This window comes from Manis pentadactyla, chromosome 1 (genome assembly GCF_030020395.1).
Source record: "Manis pentadactyla isolate mManPen7 chromosome 1, mManPen7.hap1, whole genome shotgun sequence".
Taxonomy (NCBI): domain Eukaryota; kingdom Metazoa; phylum Chordata; class Mammalia; order Pholidota; family Manidae; genus Manis; species Manis pentadactyla.
This window is the reverse complement of record NC_080019.1, coordinates 113693208-113711375: the sequence shown is the minus strand read 5'-3', so window position 1 is coordinate 113711375 and position 18168 is coordinate 113693208. Positions and strand designations below refer to the sequence as shown.

The 18168-nt window shown below is 44.6% G+C and overlaps 1 protein-coding gene across 2 annotated transcripts in view; it reads left to right on the top strand.

Moving 5' to 3' along the window:
* The window catches only part of KLHL6 (kelch like family member 6), a 55413-nt gene extending 39281 nt beyond the window's left edge, over window positions 1–16132 (top strand). For both annotated transcript variants that reach the window (XM_036926761.2, XM_057500419.1), the window contains 4 exons: window positions 4571–4808; window positions 8987–9189; window positions 10755–10968; window positions 12214–16132. In XM_036926761.2, coding sequence (XP_036782656.2) covers window positions 4571–4808; window positions 8987–9189; window positions 10755–10968; window positions 12214–12515 — 957 coding nt within the window. In that variant the 3' untranslated portion in view covers window positions 12516–16132. The remainder of the gene's footprint in view (window positions 1–4570; window positions 4809–8986; window positions 9190–10754; window positions 10969–12213) is intronic.
* Window positions 16133–18168: the final 2036 nt, after the last annotated feature.

Below are 18168 nucleotides of genomic sequence, written 5' to 3'. Positions count from 1 at the left end.
CTCATGCTCCCTTTCCCTGGGCAGGGGCAGGAGGTTGGCAGGGGCACGTGCACATGCACAGCTGTTCATGTGTACAGTAGGATATATTTGCAGAGCGAATCAATGCAGTGGATCTGAGGACAGCACAGAAACTAGAAAAGGACACATGGGAAAAGGAGAAGGCTCCCAAGGGCCTCCTCGGACAGACAGTTCCTAAGCCATTTGTGGCCAGGATGTCCTTTTAGCAACAGCCTAATGAAGAAGGCTTGGTAGCCAATCCCAGAGCTATACAGTGGCTGCTCCGCAGGGTTGCTGCTTGCCTCACTTGCCCACTCTGGCGAACCCTGGGTCTCTTGGCTCACCTCTCATGTTACCTTGGTCTGGTCTCATTGTTTCCTTCCTGAGTATCTGATAATTCCTCAAAATTTACTTCTTGCCCTCTGTCTAGCCTCCCTCCAATTCATTCACCAGCTGGACAATCTAAAACCCAAGCTTAATCATGTTGCTCTTGGGCTGTCCTCTTCACTGGCTCCCCACCACTTACAGAATAAACTCAAGAATTAAATAAGATAATGGATGAGGCGTGCTCAGCACAGTATCTGACACATGGTAGGTGTCCCACAGAAAGAAGACTGTTATTCTGACCCCGTTCCTTGAGGGTGCTCTATCTCCCACACTCAAGCAATTTCTTTCTCTGTGTCCCAAATTTTTGCTGCCATGTTGTCCCAAATCCTGCTCAAGGGAACTCTCTCATTGCCATTTTACAGTCTGGATAACTGAACCACACCAAGCCCTGTGATCTCTGAATTGTTGGTTCCCCCAAACTCCCTGTCTGCTCACTGCTTGAATGGTTTTGGATTTCTTCCACATGGCAGTAGTGCAAGCCAGGAGGCTCCTCTCTGAACACACTTCTCCCCTTAACCTTACCAAACTTTAACCCTTACTGTCCTATCACTATCTCTCCCTTTTAAACCTGGAAGTAGGGACAGTGGGACATTTTAGAACCCTAATAGCAACTGTCGATCTACATTTGATTTAGGAGTGGTAGCTGCTACCTCCTGTGGGAGGGCTCTTTGGGACAGAGACAGTGCCCCTTCATTTCTCTGCCTCCTGAGTTTCCATGGACCACCTTGACCTGTATGTACCAAAGGCTGCTTTGACATGTGTGGTGTTGGGGGAAGCTCACCCCTGAGGATGGCTTTATGGCAGCAACACCATCATGCCTGTTTGGTCCCTTAGCATGGGCTCTGCGAACAATGAGTAGTCGGTAAGGTGTAACTGTTGGCTCTATTTTCAACAATCTGAAAATCAACTGGTTAGGCCTGATCATTGTGTGTGATTCACTGGTAAACACTCCCATGTGTCTGCAGCAAACTTGTGTATCCCTGACTTCAGACTGGCATTTGACATGCCTTTGGGGTTAATAGTTTGCCAAATGTAGCTGAACTCAGTTTGATAATAGTGCCATCACTTGGCAGTTCTGCAGTGACAAGTTACAAGGCAGGTCTCAATACCCAGCCAATCCCATCAATAGGTGATTGTATTAGTTATCTATCGATGTGTAACAAATTATCCCCAAACCTAGTTTAAAACAACAGACATTTATTATTCTATAGCTGTCAGGAATCTACACATGGTTTAGCTGGGTCGTTCTGACTCAGAGTCTCTTGTGAAGTTGAAGTCAAGCTGTTGGCCGGGGCTGCAGTCACCTCAAAGCTCAGATGGGGTCGGAGGACCCACGTCCATGCTCACCCACAGGAGAGTTTACACGCTGTTGGCTGGAAGCCTCAGTTTCTTGCCACATGGGTCTTTCCACAGCAGCTGGTTTTCCCCAGAGAGAGTGCCCCCAAAATTCAGAGAGAACAATAAAGATGAAAGCTGTGGTGCTTTTTAAACCTGATTTCAGCAGTGATTACCATCACTTCTGTTGTACTCTGTTGGCATGGAGAACAACCTTGGAACAGGGTGGAGGGAAAAATACAAGATGTGACTATCCAGAGGTGAGGATTGCTGGGGCCATTTGTAGAAGCTGGTTTCTACAATGATCTGGGTTGGAAAAAAAATCTGTATGGGGTCCTGGGCTTCCTAGCTTTCCTGTTCATTCACTAATTCAGGCAAGATATATTTGTAGAAACCTACAAGCTCCATTTGCTGTTCTTGGTGCTGAGGATCCACTGGAGAATAAGAGCTGTTCCTACCATCAAGGACCTTACAGTACAGTACGGAGGGGTGTGACAAGTGCTGTAATGGGAAAGAGCAGGACTGTGGGAACACGCATAGGTGGTAGTGAAGAATGGTTTCCTGGAGAGAAGGACAAAGTGACGTGGAAAATAATGCCAAGTGGCTTAAAGGGCAAGTGAGTGGGAGGTGGTGTGGGAAATTGGGGACAGGTACTATGGGAAAATGAAGACAGCAGGCAGGATCACAGGGCTTTCCGCCAGTGGGAGCAGAGTCTCCCACAGGCCAGGTCTCAGGAATGAGATGCCAGTCCTGGGAGTCAGGGGTAAGATCATGGCTAGTCCAGCCCACTGCTGCCCAGCAGGCTATTGAGGCAGGAGAGCAGGCACTGTGAAGAAGATGGGGGCTTCAGAGGGAGGCTGAGGCCTGGCTCTCAGCACTGAAGTAAGGGTCACAGGGGACCCATTCTGGAGGCTAATGCTGTCCTCTCTGCACTGGCCTGCAGTCCCTAATCCTCCCTGAAAGAGGCCCAGGTGGCTGCTTTGGCCATCTGGGAGTAGGTCTTCCATAAGCATACCTTCAGAAACTTCCCCATGGTGCCAAGGAATGGATGGAACCAGGAAGAGGGCAGCTCTTTCCCCTAGTAATGTCAATATGCCATTTATGCTCCTACTACCGTGACTGTCCCCTGAGGGCTGTGCATGGGCCGGGTGCTCTGCCCATCGCTCTATATCACAACCTCAGAAATGTTCCCCATGACCTGATGGCATAGAAATGACCACAGGCATTTATAGAGCTTGTGTTTCTTCTCCAAGGTCATGTGGCCATAGGTGGTGAAACCAGGACCAAACTCCAGTGTATTTGACTTCTAAACCTTTGTTCTTGCAACTCAGTTCAAATATCTGTAGTGTGGATTTCCACACCCCAGGCTTTGAAGGGCCATATCCTTGATGCTGGGACCCAGGCCCCTAACCTCCCTGGCCATATGCTGCTCCTTTTTCGGTCTTTTCTCCTGAGTTTCTAAATGCTCCTGTGTGTCTGCCATCAGGATTTCTTTACCAGAAGAAGTCTGGTAGAGAGCAAAGCCTGGGATATCATCAAGATATTGAAACCAATGTCCAGAAATAAAATTGTAGGATTCAAGGCTTCATACTGGGCAGGAGGCAAGAGGCAGGGAGTATATTTGATGGTAAACACATCTGGACTTCTTAAGATAGCAGCAAAAATGACAGATAACCTGTATTGGTTATTCAAATATTTACACCAGGTCCTGGGTCAAACACACTATGTATATGATCTCATTTAATCCTTACAACAAATCTATGAGGTAGTTACTGCTAACGTCCTATGATATAATGAGTTATAAGAAATACATATTTGGTCATCCTTGTGACCAAATATGTATTTCCCAGGTATATTTGGTCTTCATCCACAGTTCCTGAAAAACACTGCAGAGTCTTAAAGGTGAAATGGGTGTTTTGTCATGTTAATGAGAGACTTTTGGACCCCTCCCCACCCAAGGATCAGGGCTGGAGGTGGGATCAGCCAATGGCCAATTATTTAGTCAGTTATGACTATGCAGTGAAGCCCTCATGAAACCCATGAGAAGAGCTCTGCCCTCTCCCTGCTCTGCCTGCTCTGCTTAGTTGGATCCTGCTTCTTGGTAGGAGAGAGCTTCTGTGCTTGGGGAACCAGAATGCCTGCATGTGCTCCCAAGCCAGGCCCCCAGCTACACGAGGACAGACGCTCCTTTATTCCGGACCTTGCCCTGTGTGTCTCTTCACCTGGATGTTAACTGGCATCCTTTATGAAACTGGTAAACCTAAGTGTTTTCCTGAGTTCTGTGAGCCACTCTAGCAAATTAATTGAACCTAAGGGGCAGGTTGTGGGAACCTCCATCTGTAGCAGGTAGGTCAGAAGCACAGGGAACTGCCTGGGGCCTGCAACCAGCATCTGGAGTGGGAGTGGAGGGCAGTCCTGTAGGATGAAGCCCTTAACCTGGGAATCTGGTGCTGTATCCGGGCAGATAGCATCAGAGTTGAATTGAGTGCTCCAACACCCTGCTGGTGTTTGAAAATTGCTTGGTGTAAGTATGTGTGGAAAGACCCCTTCCCACATACTTACACACATTGGAATAGGGTCCAGGTACCCAGAAGAAGTTATACTGCTATTACTGCTGTGTGTAATATTGTACTGTTATACATATGTGTAGGGAAAAAAATACACCATTGCATTTTATGTCAGAGATGCGACACATCTATATCATACAGATGATGAAATGAGGCTCAGGGAGGTGAAATCACATGGTCATGAAGTGACAGAGTTAGGGACTAGACTGCTCTGTGTGGTTCCACAGCCTGAGCTCTGAACCACCGTGTCATTCTGCCTTTGTGAACTCCCATTGGTTTTCCAGATCATTTCAGAGCGCACCAAGCCCAGGATGCACGAGTTCCAGTCTGAGGTGTTCATGATCATTGGCGGCTGCACGAAGGATGAACGGTTTGTGGCGGAGGTAACCTGCCTGGACCCCCTGAGGCGCAGCCGCCTGGAGGTGGCCAAGCTCCCAATGACGGAGCATGAACTGGAGAGTGAGAATAAGAAGTGGGTGGAATTTGCATGTGTGACATTAAAAAATGAAGTCTACATCTCAGGTAAGCAGGAGCCACGTGATCCCAAAGCAAGACCCAGTGGCACAATGCATTTTCCAGAGTGAGAGCCAGATAATCACCCTAGAAGTAGTACTGTGAGTGGCAGTCATCTAGCTGAGGCTGCTCAGGTTCTAGAAACTGGGAGCTCAGGTGCTTTGATCTTGGAAACTGCACTATTACTTAATGATCGCAAACCTGGGGCAGTATTGTCCTAGGATCTGGGGTTGCAGGCAGACAGGTCCAGTCCTTCATGGAAAAGGCAAAAGGAAACTGATACTAGAGTTTATTACATGTCTGCTACAGGCATCAGACACAGAGCTCGGCCTTGGGAATACAGTAATGAACAACAGAAAGAATAACAATGGGAATATAACAATGAAACAACTCTTTCTCCCAAACCAGACCCTTCCTCACAAATGTATGAGGTCATACATTTAGGTGCTCTGGTAGCAGCCAGCACCTTTTCATTGCTTACTTCTGAGTTGTTTGCTTAATTACTTACAATCACTCAGAGCCCATTTCCCATTAATCCTTACATTCCATGAGAGTCAGCACTGTACTTCCAGTACCTAGCACTGTCCCTGGCCACATACTACATTCTCAAGAAATAATTATTTATTAAGTGACGTAGTCATTTTGTAACATCTTTATAGCATTGTAGATGAATTTACACTTTGGTAGCATTTAATCATTTGCCTCTCATATCACTCTATGAGGTAGATTATTTTAATCACCAGGTTACAAACGGAGAAAACTCAGAAAGGTTGTGGAATGTACCTAAGGTCACACACTGGTAAATGACAGGCAGGATTCCAACCCAGGTTCTCTGAGTCCTATCCTCTCCCCATGACATCGAAAGCCACCCAGCTCTTCCTGGGGGTCCAAGGGAGGAAACAGCATCTTTTCCTTTTCTTGGAGACTTTCTCTGATCTGAACTTCTTCCCAGAGCTGGCTTCCTCCAGAATCAAGGCATGGCAATTCTTCTTTGGATGTATTAAAACCATAGCTTAGGTTATAGCTTTCTTTTGTCTTGTAGAAAAAAACTTTGTAATTGTTGTAGAAGAGTCAAACAATACCAAGAGTGTGAAGTAAAATACAACAGTTTCTCTGTGCCATTACAATCCTGTGTGTTTTAATTTTTTACAAAAATAGGTTTATATTGTTTTAGAGTAAGTACTGCTAGCTGTTGTAACAAACCCTAAATCTCATAGAGTTACTGTAATAACCTGCGGGAGTTGGGAGGAGCAGACCTGCTCTACTCAGTCATGCAAGGACCTAGCCTCCTTCCATTCTATGATGCTGCCATTTTCCACATGCAGCCTTCAAGTCTGATGCATTTCAGGAAGAGAGAAGAGCAAAAAGAGTTGAGAAGACACACCTGGTCATAACAGCCTCAGCCTGGACATGCGGCCGCAGTTCTGCTCACATTCTATGGGCAAAGAACTAGCCACATGCCCTCCCTGCACCCCCACGTGTGAGCTCAACTCCGTGCAAGTGAGCTGAGGATCATAGCTTAGCTGTGTGCCCAGGAGGAAAAGACAGGTTTAGTAATCACAGTCGATCTTTGCCACATACACTACACATGTTATTTAACAACACATCCTTCCGCTTTCTTAAATTTCTGTTGCCTTTTAAAAAATGATACAGGTAATACATGAAAGCATGCTTGTTATACACAATTAAATCCACAGAAACTTGTATGTCAATTAACACTATTTTGGACACCATTACATGTTGATATAATGACTTTCTCACAAGTATTAAGTGATATAATAAATGTACAGCATGGTGCCACCAAAGTACATGGTGAGAGCTCAATATCATTCTTTTCACCAACTGCAGGAAAGTCTACTGAATGAATGAGACACAATATTTTTTAGCTTTGATTTTCCCACTGAAAAATACTGCAATAGGCATGTTCATACACATTAATTTATGAACTCGTGTTGCTATTTGGAGAGATTCCTGAAAGTGACTGTAAGATAGAATTTAGAAGATATTCCTAAATTGTGCTCCAAAATGTACCAGTTTATGGTTCAACCAGTGATAAGTGACAGTGTCCATTTTCTACATCCTTGCTAACACTTTTTATTATCAATAACATTTTTAATAGACTAGGATGTTTAAATTTGCCCTCTTGAATGACCAGTGAGATTGTGCATATTTTCATATATTTATTAGGTAAGTGTATTTATTAAAAAAGTTATCTGTTCCTACTCTTTGTTTTTCTAGTTGGTTGTCATTTTCTTATTAATTTTTTTGGAGTTCTTATTATATATCTTTTGCTGTTTGTATTGCATATACTTTCTCAGACTGTAGTTATCTGTTAACTTTGATTTATATATTATATAGTAACTTTCTTTCCTATATGATTCTAGGTTTCACATCATGTTTAGAAAGCCCCTCCCTACCCAAGATTATTAACATCTTCTACATAACCTCCAGTTACTTTGATAGCTTTTACATTTGAATTTTACATGTAATGTGAAAGAGGAATCTTAATTTTTCTCTAAATTTTTTCACTTAATTTTTCTCTAAATAGCCAACTCTTCTAACACTAATGATCTCTATATCTGTTTCTGTAGTCTTGTTTTTAATTGATCAGTTTTGTCTCATCTTATGCTAGTACCACATTTTTATTATCATAGTTTATTAATGTATTTTGATATTTTCTACAGAAAGCTCCCTTATTCATTCTTCTTTTTCAAAAGTTTCTTATAAATTTTTCCCAATTTACTCTTCCAAATGAAATCTAGAATGATTTCTTTAAGTTCCCTGAAAACCCCTGAAGGAACTGAATTTATAGATTAACTTGGGGAGGGTTGACATCTTTTCAATAACATGTCTTCTCATCTGTGCACGTGCTCTGCCTGCCCAGCTAATCGGGTCTTTTACATCCTGAAGTAAAAATCATCGAGTTCTTTTTTCTTTTTATGAAGTTTACATACATTTCTTTGAAAGTGTATAGTATTTTATAATTTTTGACACTACCTAAATGAGATCAATATCAGTGTTTTGAATAGAGACCTCGAAAAGGTACATAGCTCAACGAATGATGTTAAACTATATAAACAAAAAATTCACAGAAGAGGAAGAAGTTCAGTCTCCTTAAGTGGTCAGGAAAAATCTAGCTATCTCTATCAGGCTGTAAAACAAAACAAACCAAAAAAGCCTTCCTAATATCTGCTGTGGGTGGGGCCTGGGGAAAGGGCAACCGGGACAGCTTCAGAAGGCTCCTTGGCAGCGCTTACAAAATTCGAGGTATCCCCGCCCTTGACCTAGGAATTCCACTTCTGGATTCCATCCAAGAGAAACACTGACCCAGGATACCAACGAGTGTAACCAGTGATATGCATTGCCCCACCCATGTACATTTCTAAGGCTGAAAACAACATCTTTTTCTTTGTAGTGGATGGTACTCTGTGCTCATGGGGAACTGGAGACATTAGGCCATTAAAATATTTTATTACAGTCACTGAAAAAGTCAGTCCTCTTTTGTGTCAGCATGTCTCCCTAACTGAATTATGTATTTTCTCTTTATTAAGAGAGTTGTCTTGAAAAGAATATTTGCCAGCTCACTCTTAAATGACCTATTGTGAGCATCTCATTTTCTTATAATAAAAATTATTTTAAAATAGGACAACCCCCTCTCTTATATTTTTGTATTAATCAGTGATATGAACCGAAATAATTTTATGTGATTTTTCCAAGTTTGTATTTGTTTAAATAAAGAATCAAACACAGAATGGAAGCTGCTTTCTACTTTGCCCACTGGCCAAGGCCCCACGATCCCACCCTCAGCAGTCCCACCTTACCCATCCTGCCTTACTTCCTGCCCTTCAGATGCACAGACTCCGAGTCCAGGCTCCTGCTGGCCCCCACCTGCCCATGTGGACTTGGGTGCCACTTCCTGGAGCCTTCTCTGGCTCCACCTCGTGCAGGCACCTCTTCTGTGATGCATGACACAGCCTGCTGAATGGCTCATCCCAGCCTGAAACTATGTCCTATTGTGCCCCTGTTGGCTCTGTTTCCCCAACCAGGCCACACATACCCGCACAATTTCTTTTCTGTAGGGGTGGCCCGCCTGGGGATTTAGCACTTACGGACCTGGGGGAAGTTACGGGAGAAGCTGTGTTTCTGACACATCTGGTGGATTCTTAAATGCTTTGTATCTCTTCCAGGTGGCAAAGAAACACAGCACGATGTTTGGAAATATAATTCATCAATCAACAAATGGATACAAATTGAGTATTTGAACATAGGCCGCTGGAGACATAAAATGGTGGTGTTGGGTGGCAAGGTCTATGTGATTGGAGGGTTCGATGGCTTGCAGAGGATCAACAACGTAGAGACCTACGACCCCTTCCACAACTGCTGGTCAGAGGTATAGGAGGTTTTCTCTCTGAGTAACTCTGTATTATTACTTCAAAGCTTTTAAAAAAGGTTTATGCCAATGTAGGTATGTGGCTTTCTGCTCTCTCTGTTCCCACTGAGAACATTTTTGGTGGCTCTGACTTTCTCTCCTAATAGGAGCCATTGCTTCAGCATTGCTAATCAGTCCGCAGAAATAACCTCCTTCCAGGCGGCAGGGAAGCTCTGTGTGGGCATCTGTCCTGTCCTGTCCAGAAGCCCAGATGCAGAGGTGGAGGCGGGGACCCTAACCTTGGTCTGCATGTCTGGGCCCAGGGTTCCTGTGTGCTCAGTCGCCATGCGCCCTTCTCTTCTCTGCACTGCACACACAGGGATCCTTTTACCACACTGTTGAACCCAGAGTCATTTGGTATTGTTTAGAATTCAGATCTTATTTATTTGTCGATTAATAATGGAACCATTTACATGCCTGCATGCAAGACTTAGCAATTCAAGGGGTAGATCATACTAAGGAAGAGGGTAAAGCAGTGCTGATCAATGAGCATAAAGTTTTGCAAGATGAATAAACTCTGGAGATCTGCCATACAACCTTGAGCCTATAGATAACAGTGCTGTATTTTACACTTAAAAATGTGTTAAGAAGGTAGATCTGATGTTGTGTCCTTAATTATAATAATAATAATAATAATAGTAATAATAATAGTAAAGGGATCTTACTTCCTGTATTTCCAGGTTATATCTAATTTCAAATTTTATTTCTCCTCATCAAATCATATGTCAGAGCATGTTACACTGTGGGGAGTACAAAACATGGTCATCATAGGCACAAGGCAAGGTAACCAGGTCGCCATGGCATTCAGCCAAGAGCCTTCAACCTGAAAAGCACATTTAGGGAGCCATTAACATTTATGGGGGCACCCAAGATCTTCTCCATTCGTCAAGTCCCATCATGGAGTTGCTTCATGACTCAAGTGGGTTATGTCAGTGGGTAAGACTCTTGGAAGTCCCTTTTAGTGTCCTGGCATTCGTAGGGCAGATGCATACATCTGTCTTAATCCCAAAATCTGCATGTTGCCCCAGAGTGGGAAAGTCTGCTTACCCATGGCCTCCTGAGATCTTTATACCAGCTCTTCTTTGTAGACATAAGCACCAAGGACAATGGTTGGCACATAGTAGGCATGCAGTAAATATTTTTTGAATGAAAGAACACATGAATAAATAGAATAGGCATGTTTCAGAAAGTCTTTTCTTCCAACATGGGCAGGTTTCATCTGTATAAACACTTACTCCTGTCTATACTCCTCCTCCCCTGAGAGCTGGACTCTCTCAGAGAAACAGGCTGGAGACATCCAACACTCAGCCTGTTCTAACCTGCCAAGAGCCTGGAGGGAGGGTGGGAAATGTGTGCCTTGATCCTCTCTTTGTCTCAAGGGGAGTCAAGCCCACAGGCCACCTTATGACTGCAGGCAAAGGCTGCCAGGCTCATGTCCCCCGGCTCCTGGCCTGTGTCCTGTGCGCCACTGCAGCAATCTGGGCAGTGTGACTGACAGCTTCTCCTGGCGTCCTGTGCCTCTGCAGGCTGCGCCCCTCCTTCTCCACGTCAGTTCCTTCGCAGCCACCAGCCATAAGAAGAAGCTCTATGTGATTGGGGGAGGGCCCAATGGGAAACTGGCCACAGACAAGACTCAGTGTTATGACCCCTCAACCAATAAGTGGAATTTAAAGTCGGCCATGCCAGTGGAGGCTAAATGCATCAATGCAGTGAGTTTCCGGGACCGCATCTATGTTGTTGGTAAGTGAGCAAATGGCTTCTTTCTGATCAGAATCCCCTACCTATGTAGCCACACAGGTACATCAGACAAGGCCCTCCTGGGAGCCCTGAATTCCTGAGTGATGTGGGTGGGGTTGGAAAGGAAAAGGAGGTGTGATTGGTCCAGGCCTTGGTGGACTTCACATTGCAGCCTAGGAGATGGAAACAGCCCATATTTAGGAGACAACCAGATGGACACACGGGCCCAGGGGAGGAGCCAGAAATTGCTACAGGAACAAATTGGGTTTTAGGCATTAGCAAATGAGCAGAATTTGAAATGTGCACAGTATGGTTAGTGCCCAATAAATGGCAGCTATCATTATTTCTTATTTTCTGCTCACAGTAATTTTACTCTCCCCATTTGCTTTGGGGCCTCTGAAAAGTTGCATTTAGCTGGAAGGAAAGCCTGGTTATCCAGACCACAGTCCGCATGTAATTGTTAAGGAGGATGGATCTCAGTCCTGATGACTCATTAGAATCACCTAGGGAGCTTGTTTACAAAATCAGTGGGGCTTCACCTGAGACCCTTGGTATCAGAAGGAAAGGATGCTGGCCAACAGTGCGAGGTGTTTTTAATGTGCGGGGGATTTTAATGTGCAGCCAGGATTGAGAACCACTGCTTAAGGAAATGTCAAGTAACTTCAGCAAATAAGAGCTAATCAGAGAAGGCTTCCCAGAGGCAAAATACAGGAATGGATTAGGAAGAAGCCCTTCTCTCCCATGCTTCAGGTCTCGTGTCTATTTATGGTCAGCCTCGTGACTTTGCTTCAGAGGTCTTATCTCCAGATGGTAACTTGGGCTGGTGTCCAGGTCACACTCAGTCTACAGAGAGATGGGACCGCCTCTGGTCACCGCCAGGTACTAATGACTTCTGTGTACCAGGCCTTCTGCCAGGTGCTTTGTGCCCACGACCCCTCAGATAGCTTGTAACCACGACAGTCCTGGTGCTCATGGTTACGGATCAACAAGTGGCAGAGCTGGGATGAGGAGCCAAGTTCCCCGATGCCCCAGGTGGTGTTTCTTCCAGGGAGCAGGCTGAGGGTATGTTTTGGCAGCAATATGAAGCCCCTTGTCTTTCCATTCCCCCTGCTGGGAGAACCACGAATCTCCTCTTTGCACTGGCAAGCTGGTAGATGCGACCGACCGAACCAGTAGGATTTTAGCGGTTTAAAGGGGAAGAAAGCCAGGAAAACGGTGAAATGCCTGCGTGTGTCCCTTCCTCTTCAGGAGGGGCCATGCGAGCGCTGTATGCCTACAGCCCTCTGGAGGACAGCTGGTGCCTGGTGACCCAGCTCAGCCACGAGAGGGCCAGCTGCGGCATCGCGCCTTGCAATAACCGCCTCTACATCACTGGCGGGCGGGACGAGAAGAACGAGGTCATCGCCACCGTGCTGTGCTGGGATCCTGAGGCCCAGAAGCTGACTGAGGAGTGCGTCCTGCCCCGGGGGGTGTCGCACCACGGCAGTGTCACCATCAGGAAGTCGTACACCCACATCCGGAGGATCGTGCCCGGAGCAGTGTCCGTCTGACTGCGCGAGGGCGCCAGGGGAGCTGCCTGGAGACTTGCGGGGAGCTGGACTGCCCGCCCGCTCCCCTGTCACCCACGTCCATCCCACTGCAGACAGCAGGCTGGGCTGGAGTTACAAGCTGCACACCAGGGGCTCCCCGTGGCTCCCCGTGGGGGCTCCTTGGAAAGCAAAGCTTTGGGACACTTGAGAGAAGCCAGAGATGTTTGCAGTGACCTACCTCAGGAGGGAAGAAGAGTAATATTTAACATTCAGGACACATCTGTCCCATGCCAGGTTCTGTGCCAGGCATTGTGTATCAATTACTTTAACCATCCTACTGACCTGGTGACTGGATATTCTCACTCCTGTTTTGTAGGTGAGGAAACAGTCTCAGAGAGGCTAAGTGATTTTACTGCAGGTCACTCAGACTGCAAGTGACTAAGCCAGGAGTCTAAACACAGGTCTTTCCATTTCAAAGTCAGGGCCTTTTTCTGTCATGGTATCTGTCTCAGAGCAGGAAAACAAATGAAACCGGCTCATTTTTTGTTCTGACAAGCTTGCTAAAGGACTCCCTCAGAGAATATTTATTCTTTATAAATAATCACATGAAACCCTTGGTGTTGGAACCTTGGGCTCCTTGTCAAGAGTGTCTTGTAGTTTCTTCCATCTGACGGCTCTGGGAGATGGGTCTGGGAGCACCTGTTTGCTGTGGAAGAGATAAAAGACTTCTGTCCATCCCCTTCAAAAGCTTCTATTTTTTATGATTAGAAGAGGCTCATTTTGCACTAGGACTGTCATTGCCAGACCTACAGCACAGGCCAGGCCTCTTGAAGCCCAAGAGTTGTATTTCAACATCAAAAAGGTTTTCCAGTGACTGAGAATACCATTTAAAAAATATGAACATCCATATACTGCTGGCCACCACAGGAAAGACTGAGTCTTTTTGACAGAATACTTTATACTTTCTAGACAGTGACTTGGTCCCATGTTCCTGAGACCCCCACCTCTTGGAGCCTTAGATTTAAACCCTTCTATTTGGTTTTTGGATTAGCTTGGCTCAATGTGGACTCAAAGAACAGAGTCTGCCCTTCACTCCAGGAGATAGAGCTTTCAAATGAGCTCACTGGAAATTCATTCTAATCCCCAAGGTGGGAAAAGAGATTAAGAGATTCTGTTGCATATGCTGTACTCAGAAAGCAACCCCAATGGGAACAACATAGTGACTTCATTACCTGTGTGTTTGATTTGCAGCATATGACCTTAAATCTCTTTATACAGTTTTATTTCATGGTAGATGTGACATACTGTGCTTGTACTTTGCAGCATTTTGGGTAGTTAGATGTAGAAGAGTTGATAATGGATTTAATTTTCATAGAAAAGTTTTGGTTATAAGATGGTTAATTTCAAAGAAGATTGAAGTAAAAAGACATGGAAAGTTACAAGTGAGATTTCTACTTATGCTTATGTCATTGAGGATAAGTAGAAATACATGTTGGCCTGTGAAAAGCTCTGTGTCTTAGGGGCAGGTGTGACAGTTCAGCTCCCTTCTAGGAAAGGTAAGATGGGAAAATACAAACATGCTTGTGGAAATTTAGAACACATGCATCACTTACTCTGAGCACTAAAAACCTTAATGAAGCCCTCAATTGAAACAATTTAATGTAGTTCAATTCAGAAAACATTCAAGGGGTTCTTTGTGTCTGTCAAGCCTTGGGGGCACCTATGACTAAGACAAATTCCCACCCTAGAAACACTCAGTAAATAGGTAAATAGGCCACTTGTCAATATTATAATTTTTCCTGTCATCAAGTTGGAGAAAAATGAGATGCATATGAAGTTATGAGCTGAAATCCATGTCTTTATTGCCCTTCCAAGTGATGACCTTGGGAAACTGTGCTCTTAGGTCAGTGACATGGCCATTACCTACCTGTTTGTCTCTTTTTGAGATCACCTTCAGAAACCATTTATAAACAGAGGAGAAATCAGTCAATTCCAAAGATGATCTCAGGGAAGCATCTCCAAAGAGGAAAGTCAGTAGCACCACCATTGGCACACACAGAGAGGCTCCGCTCAGGAACAGTTCCCTTGCTGGTGGTCCTTGGATGAGAGCAGTTAGCAGATTGCAGGCCCATCAGCAGAGCCTCCCAGCACTGGGAAAGTGAGCATTTAGGATCCCTGTGTTGTAAACCTGGTTCTGCACACAGGATCCAAGTTTCAGGCAAGTTAAGAATACCTAAATGGGAAAGATTCAAGGTGATTTTTGTAACACTGGATATGTAGGAGAATTGTGGTAAAATCTTGGGTTCCTGGCCCTAAAGAAATAGGGATTCTCAATAATGGCATTCATTAGCAGACAGATACTTCAATTAAGATCTAGAGCTCTGTACTTGAAGCTGCCAGTCTGTAGCTTTTAGGGAAAAAATGTTCAGGTAGTCTGGGGAAAACTTTATAAGTATATAATAGGATTTAAGCTTCTAGGACTAGCCAGAGTTGGAAGCTCTTAAAAATTTATTTCCATTCACAGATAAAGAATCAAAACTCTAGTTTGCAGGAAATTAATTGTCATAACCCATAGCACCAGTAGGGGGATGAGACTGATTGGTGTCCAGTTAACCAAAGACAAAGGGCTCTAGGACAGAGGCTGGGCATGTGGGATGTCCTGGCACAGCAGACTGGATCTTGAGGCAGGCCTTGTGGGTGCTCAGAGCACCTCTGCCCCAGAGGGAGAGGAGGAGGGAGGAGGAGGAGGAGAAGGAGGACAGGTTTAAGGACAGGTCTAGAAAATGTCAGGGGCCCTGGAATTGTAAGCATGACTCCATCCTCAAGAAGGGTAAGGGGAGAATAAGGAATAAGGATTCCAGGCAAGTGGGTTCCAGGAGGGACCCTACTTCTTAGGCATGAGGCACAAGTTAGAGCAGAACTGGCAGTCAGACCCTTGTGGGGCCTCCCAGCTGCTTTGCTGGGTCTCCCATCTTCCTGGACCTAGAGAGAGTGAGGCCCCAAGGCTCTGGTGGGGTGAACCTGTTGGGGAGGTTAAGGGACCACAGTAGCCAAAGTTAATATGAAATGGGCAGGGAGCTAACCTCACCCAAACATCAACAGATAAATGTTCTTTTCCTAGCTTTCATCACATTCTGCAATCAGTGGCTTCAGAAACACAGACATGCTCTCAGGGAAATGCAAATGTCATTTGCTTAAAGATATGGAAGTAAAGCCTTGCTATTTATAAAAGTCCTTGAGGTACAGTTGTTATTTACTTATCATACTTGATTTTGAAAAAGAAAAATACTCAGTAGTATTTTGAAAGTGAGTTAACACCAGTGGAATTTCTTATGAAGTCCTAATGTGGGGTTGCCAGCCATTTTCCCCTTCATATCTTATCTGTGTGTTGTATTAGACAGAGCTCATAATTTGGAGAGTCAAACTTCATGGAAATCCAGAAATATCTCAGATATGGCTACTGCAAAACCACTTATGACAGGTCAGATTTTCATGTTATTGGTAAAAATAGTCTACACTCAGTTAACCAAATCCTTTAAGCATTTTGGTTACATGATGTTGTATTTTCTTAAGTGACTAAACTAAGGACTTTGTTTATAGGTAAATATACAAATAAAGTTTTTATTTATTCAATAAAATGTGTGGAATGGATAAGAATATGTTGTATACAACACTGGATGAGTTTTTTGTTGTTTTTTGCTTGTTTTGGTTGATATAAGTGGTATCTGAATAGAAATTAATTTAGGAGGTAGAATTGAAACATTTCAGTTGGTTCAAGAGGATTTAAATAGAATCATAGGATAAGACCAATCAGATTTGGTTCATTGAATGGCAAAAAGGTAGCCAACTTTTCCCTCCCTAACTCCTCATTGCCTCTCTGTGCAAACATTTACCAACCCGTTTGTGAACTGTGGGAGACTCACACCCTGCCTGGCCTTGCTCCTTCCTACAGGAGGCCCCTTCTAGGTTTCTGCTTTCTGGTCTGACCTCACCGACCTGCCTCTACCGACATCCCTGAATTGTCTCTGAAGCCAGTATCAGACAGACTGTCTGGTTACCCATCACTCTGGCTAAACACCTAGTGATGCCAGGGTTCTTGTTTGCAGAGTCGAAGAATGAATTTTGCAAACACCCAAGGTAGGAGAGCCAGGGAGAGGCTTTTATTGAGAGATACAGTGAGAGAACAGAGCTCTTGGCTCATGCCAGGAGGGGGCAAGAGAGCCCTTAGTGGTACGTTGTCTAGGGGTTTTATAGGCAGTTGAGGATTTGGGGGAATGTGAAAAAGCTTAGGGGTATGGACTTACTAAGTGGTCCCTGAATATTTAGAATTAAACACAAGCAACTGCCTGCTCTGATGATTTCTCCCTGAGGTACCGGAGTCTTGGTCTGGGAACATATCAAACAAGGCCGCCTGCCCAGCCCCCAAGGTGGGCTGAGGTATTGTTTGCTAAAGAGTAAGAATCTTACTTCTTAACTTCTTGGGTATTAAAATGCAATCTTATCTTTAAGGTGGAATCCTTCCTGCCTTTTATCATATTGTTTATGGCTGGGCCTGTGTGCTAAATTAGTTGCCCAGTTTGTAAATCACCTCATCAGGTCTGAAGGAGCAAAGACAGCACATAGGCCTGGGTCTTTAGCATGCTAAGGTGAACCTTATACATGATTACAAATAATCAGCATAATAAAAACATGTGCTACTCTTCTTTATCTAGGGAATATTAACTGATCTCACTGAAGAATGACTCTAAAGCTTAATGCTTAACACAGAGTTTTGGTAGGGGGTTTCCTTGCATGTAGTAACACTGCTCTGCCTATAAATATCCTGCCTTGCTTCTTCCAGAGGCCCTCACCCTACTCTGATTACATCTATAGTTCCTGTCTCACTAGGGATTTTCCTTTTCTTCTTTTATGCTCAGGGATCTCCTTTGTTACTGATTCCTGCATGACAGGTCCTGTTGCAGGAACTGCGGAAACTATGAACAAGGAGTCAGGACACCAAGACATTTGGCGAGAAGCAGTTTATTAGCGCCAGCACTGGTTCAGTGGATTCATATCCAAAGGCTGAATCCTAAGCACAGTGGGGTCATGCCTTTTATACATTCACTACAAGGGTAAAGGAGAGTCAGCCCCAGGAATGCTGCAGTGGGAGCTGCTAGTGTACTATAGGTTCAGCCAGAATGCTAGTTATGTTTTAACCTATCTCAATAAAGGGTACCTGGATATTCTATTGTAAACTAATGGGCCTCCATGACTATGATCAACAAGCTGTTCCATATCGCTGGATCCCGGTGGGGGGTACATTGTTACATTGCTTTAAACTCAAGCACCCTGGTATTCCTCTGTGTTAAAGCCTTAAAGAACCTTTGTCCCTTTTCTTGGCTTGGCTTCCTACCAGTTCCCTTGACACCATGCCTGCCCCACCTCTAATCATCTCCCTGGGGCTCTACCCAGCTGCCTACCCTACCCTGCGGTCTCCCAGCACAGAACCCTCATGACCCTCTATAAGTCCAGGGAAAGGAAATCCAGGGCAAAGTACCTCTAAAAACTGAAATCAGTCAAAGGGAGAAATAAAGTTTAAAATCCGTTAATTGCTCACAAACTGCAGTCCCGTGCCCTCTCTTTCCTGCTCCAGCAGAAACAAAACTGGCCTTTCCCCTCACCTCTCAGGTACAGA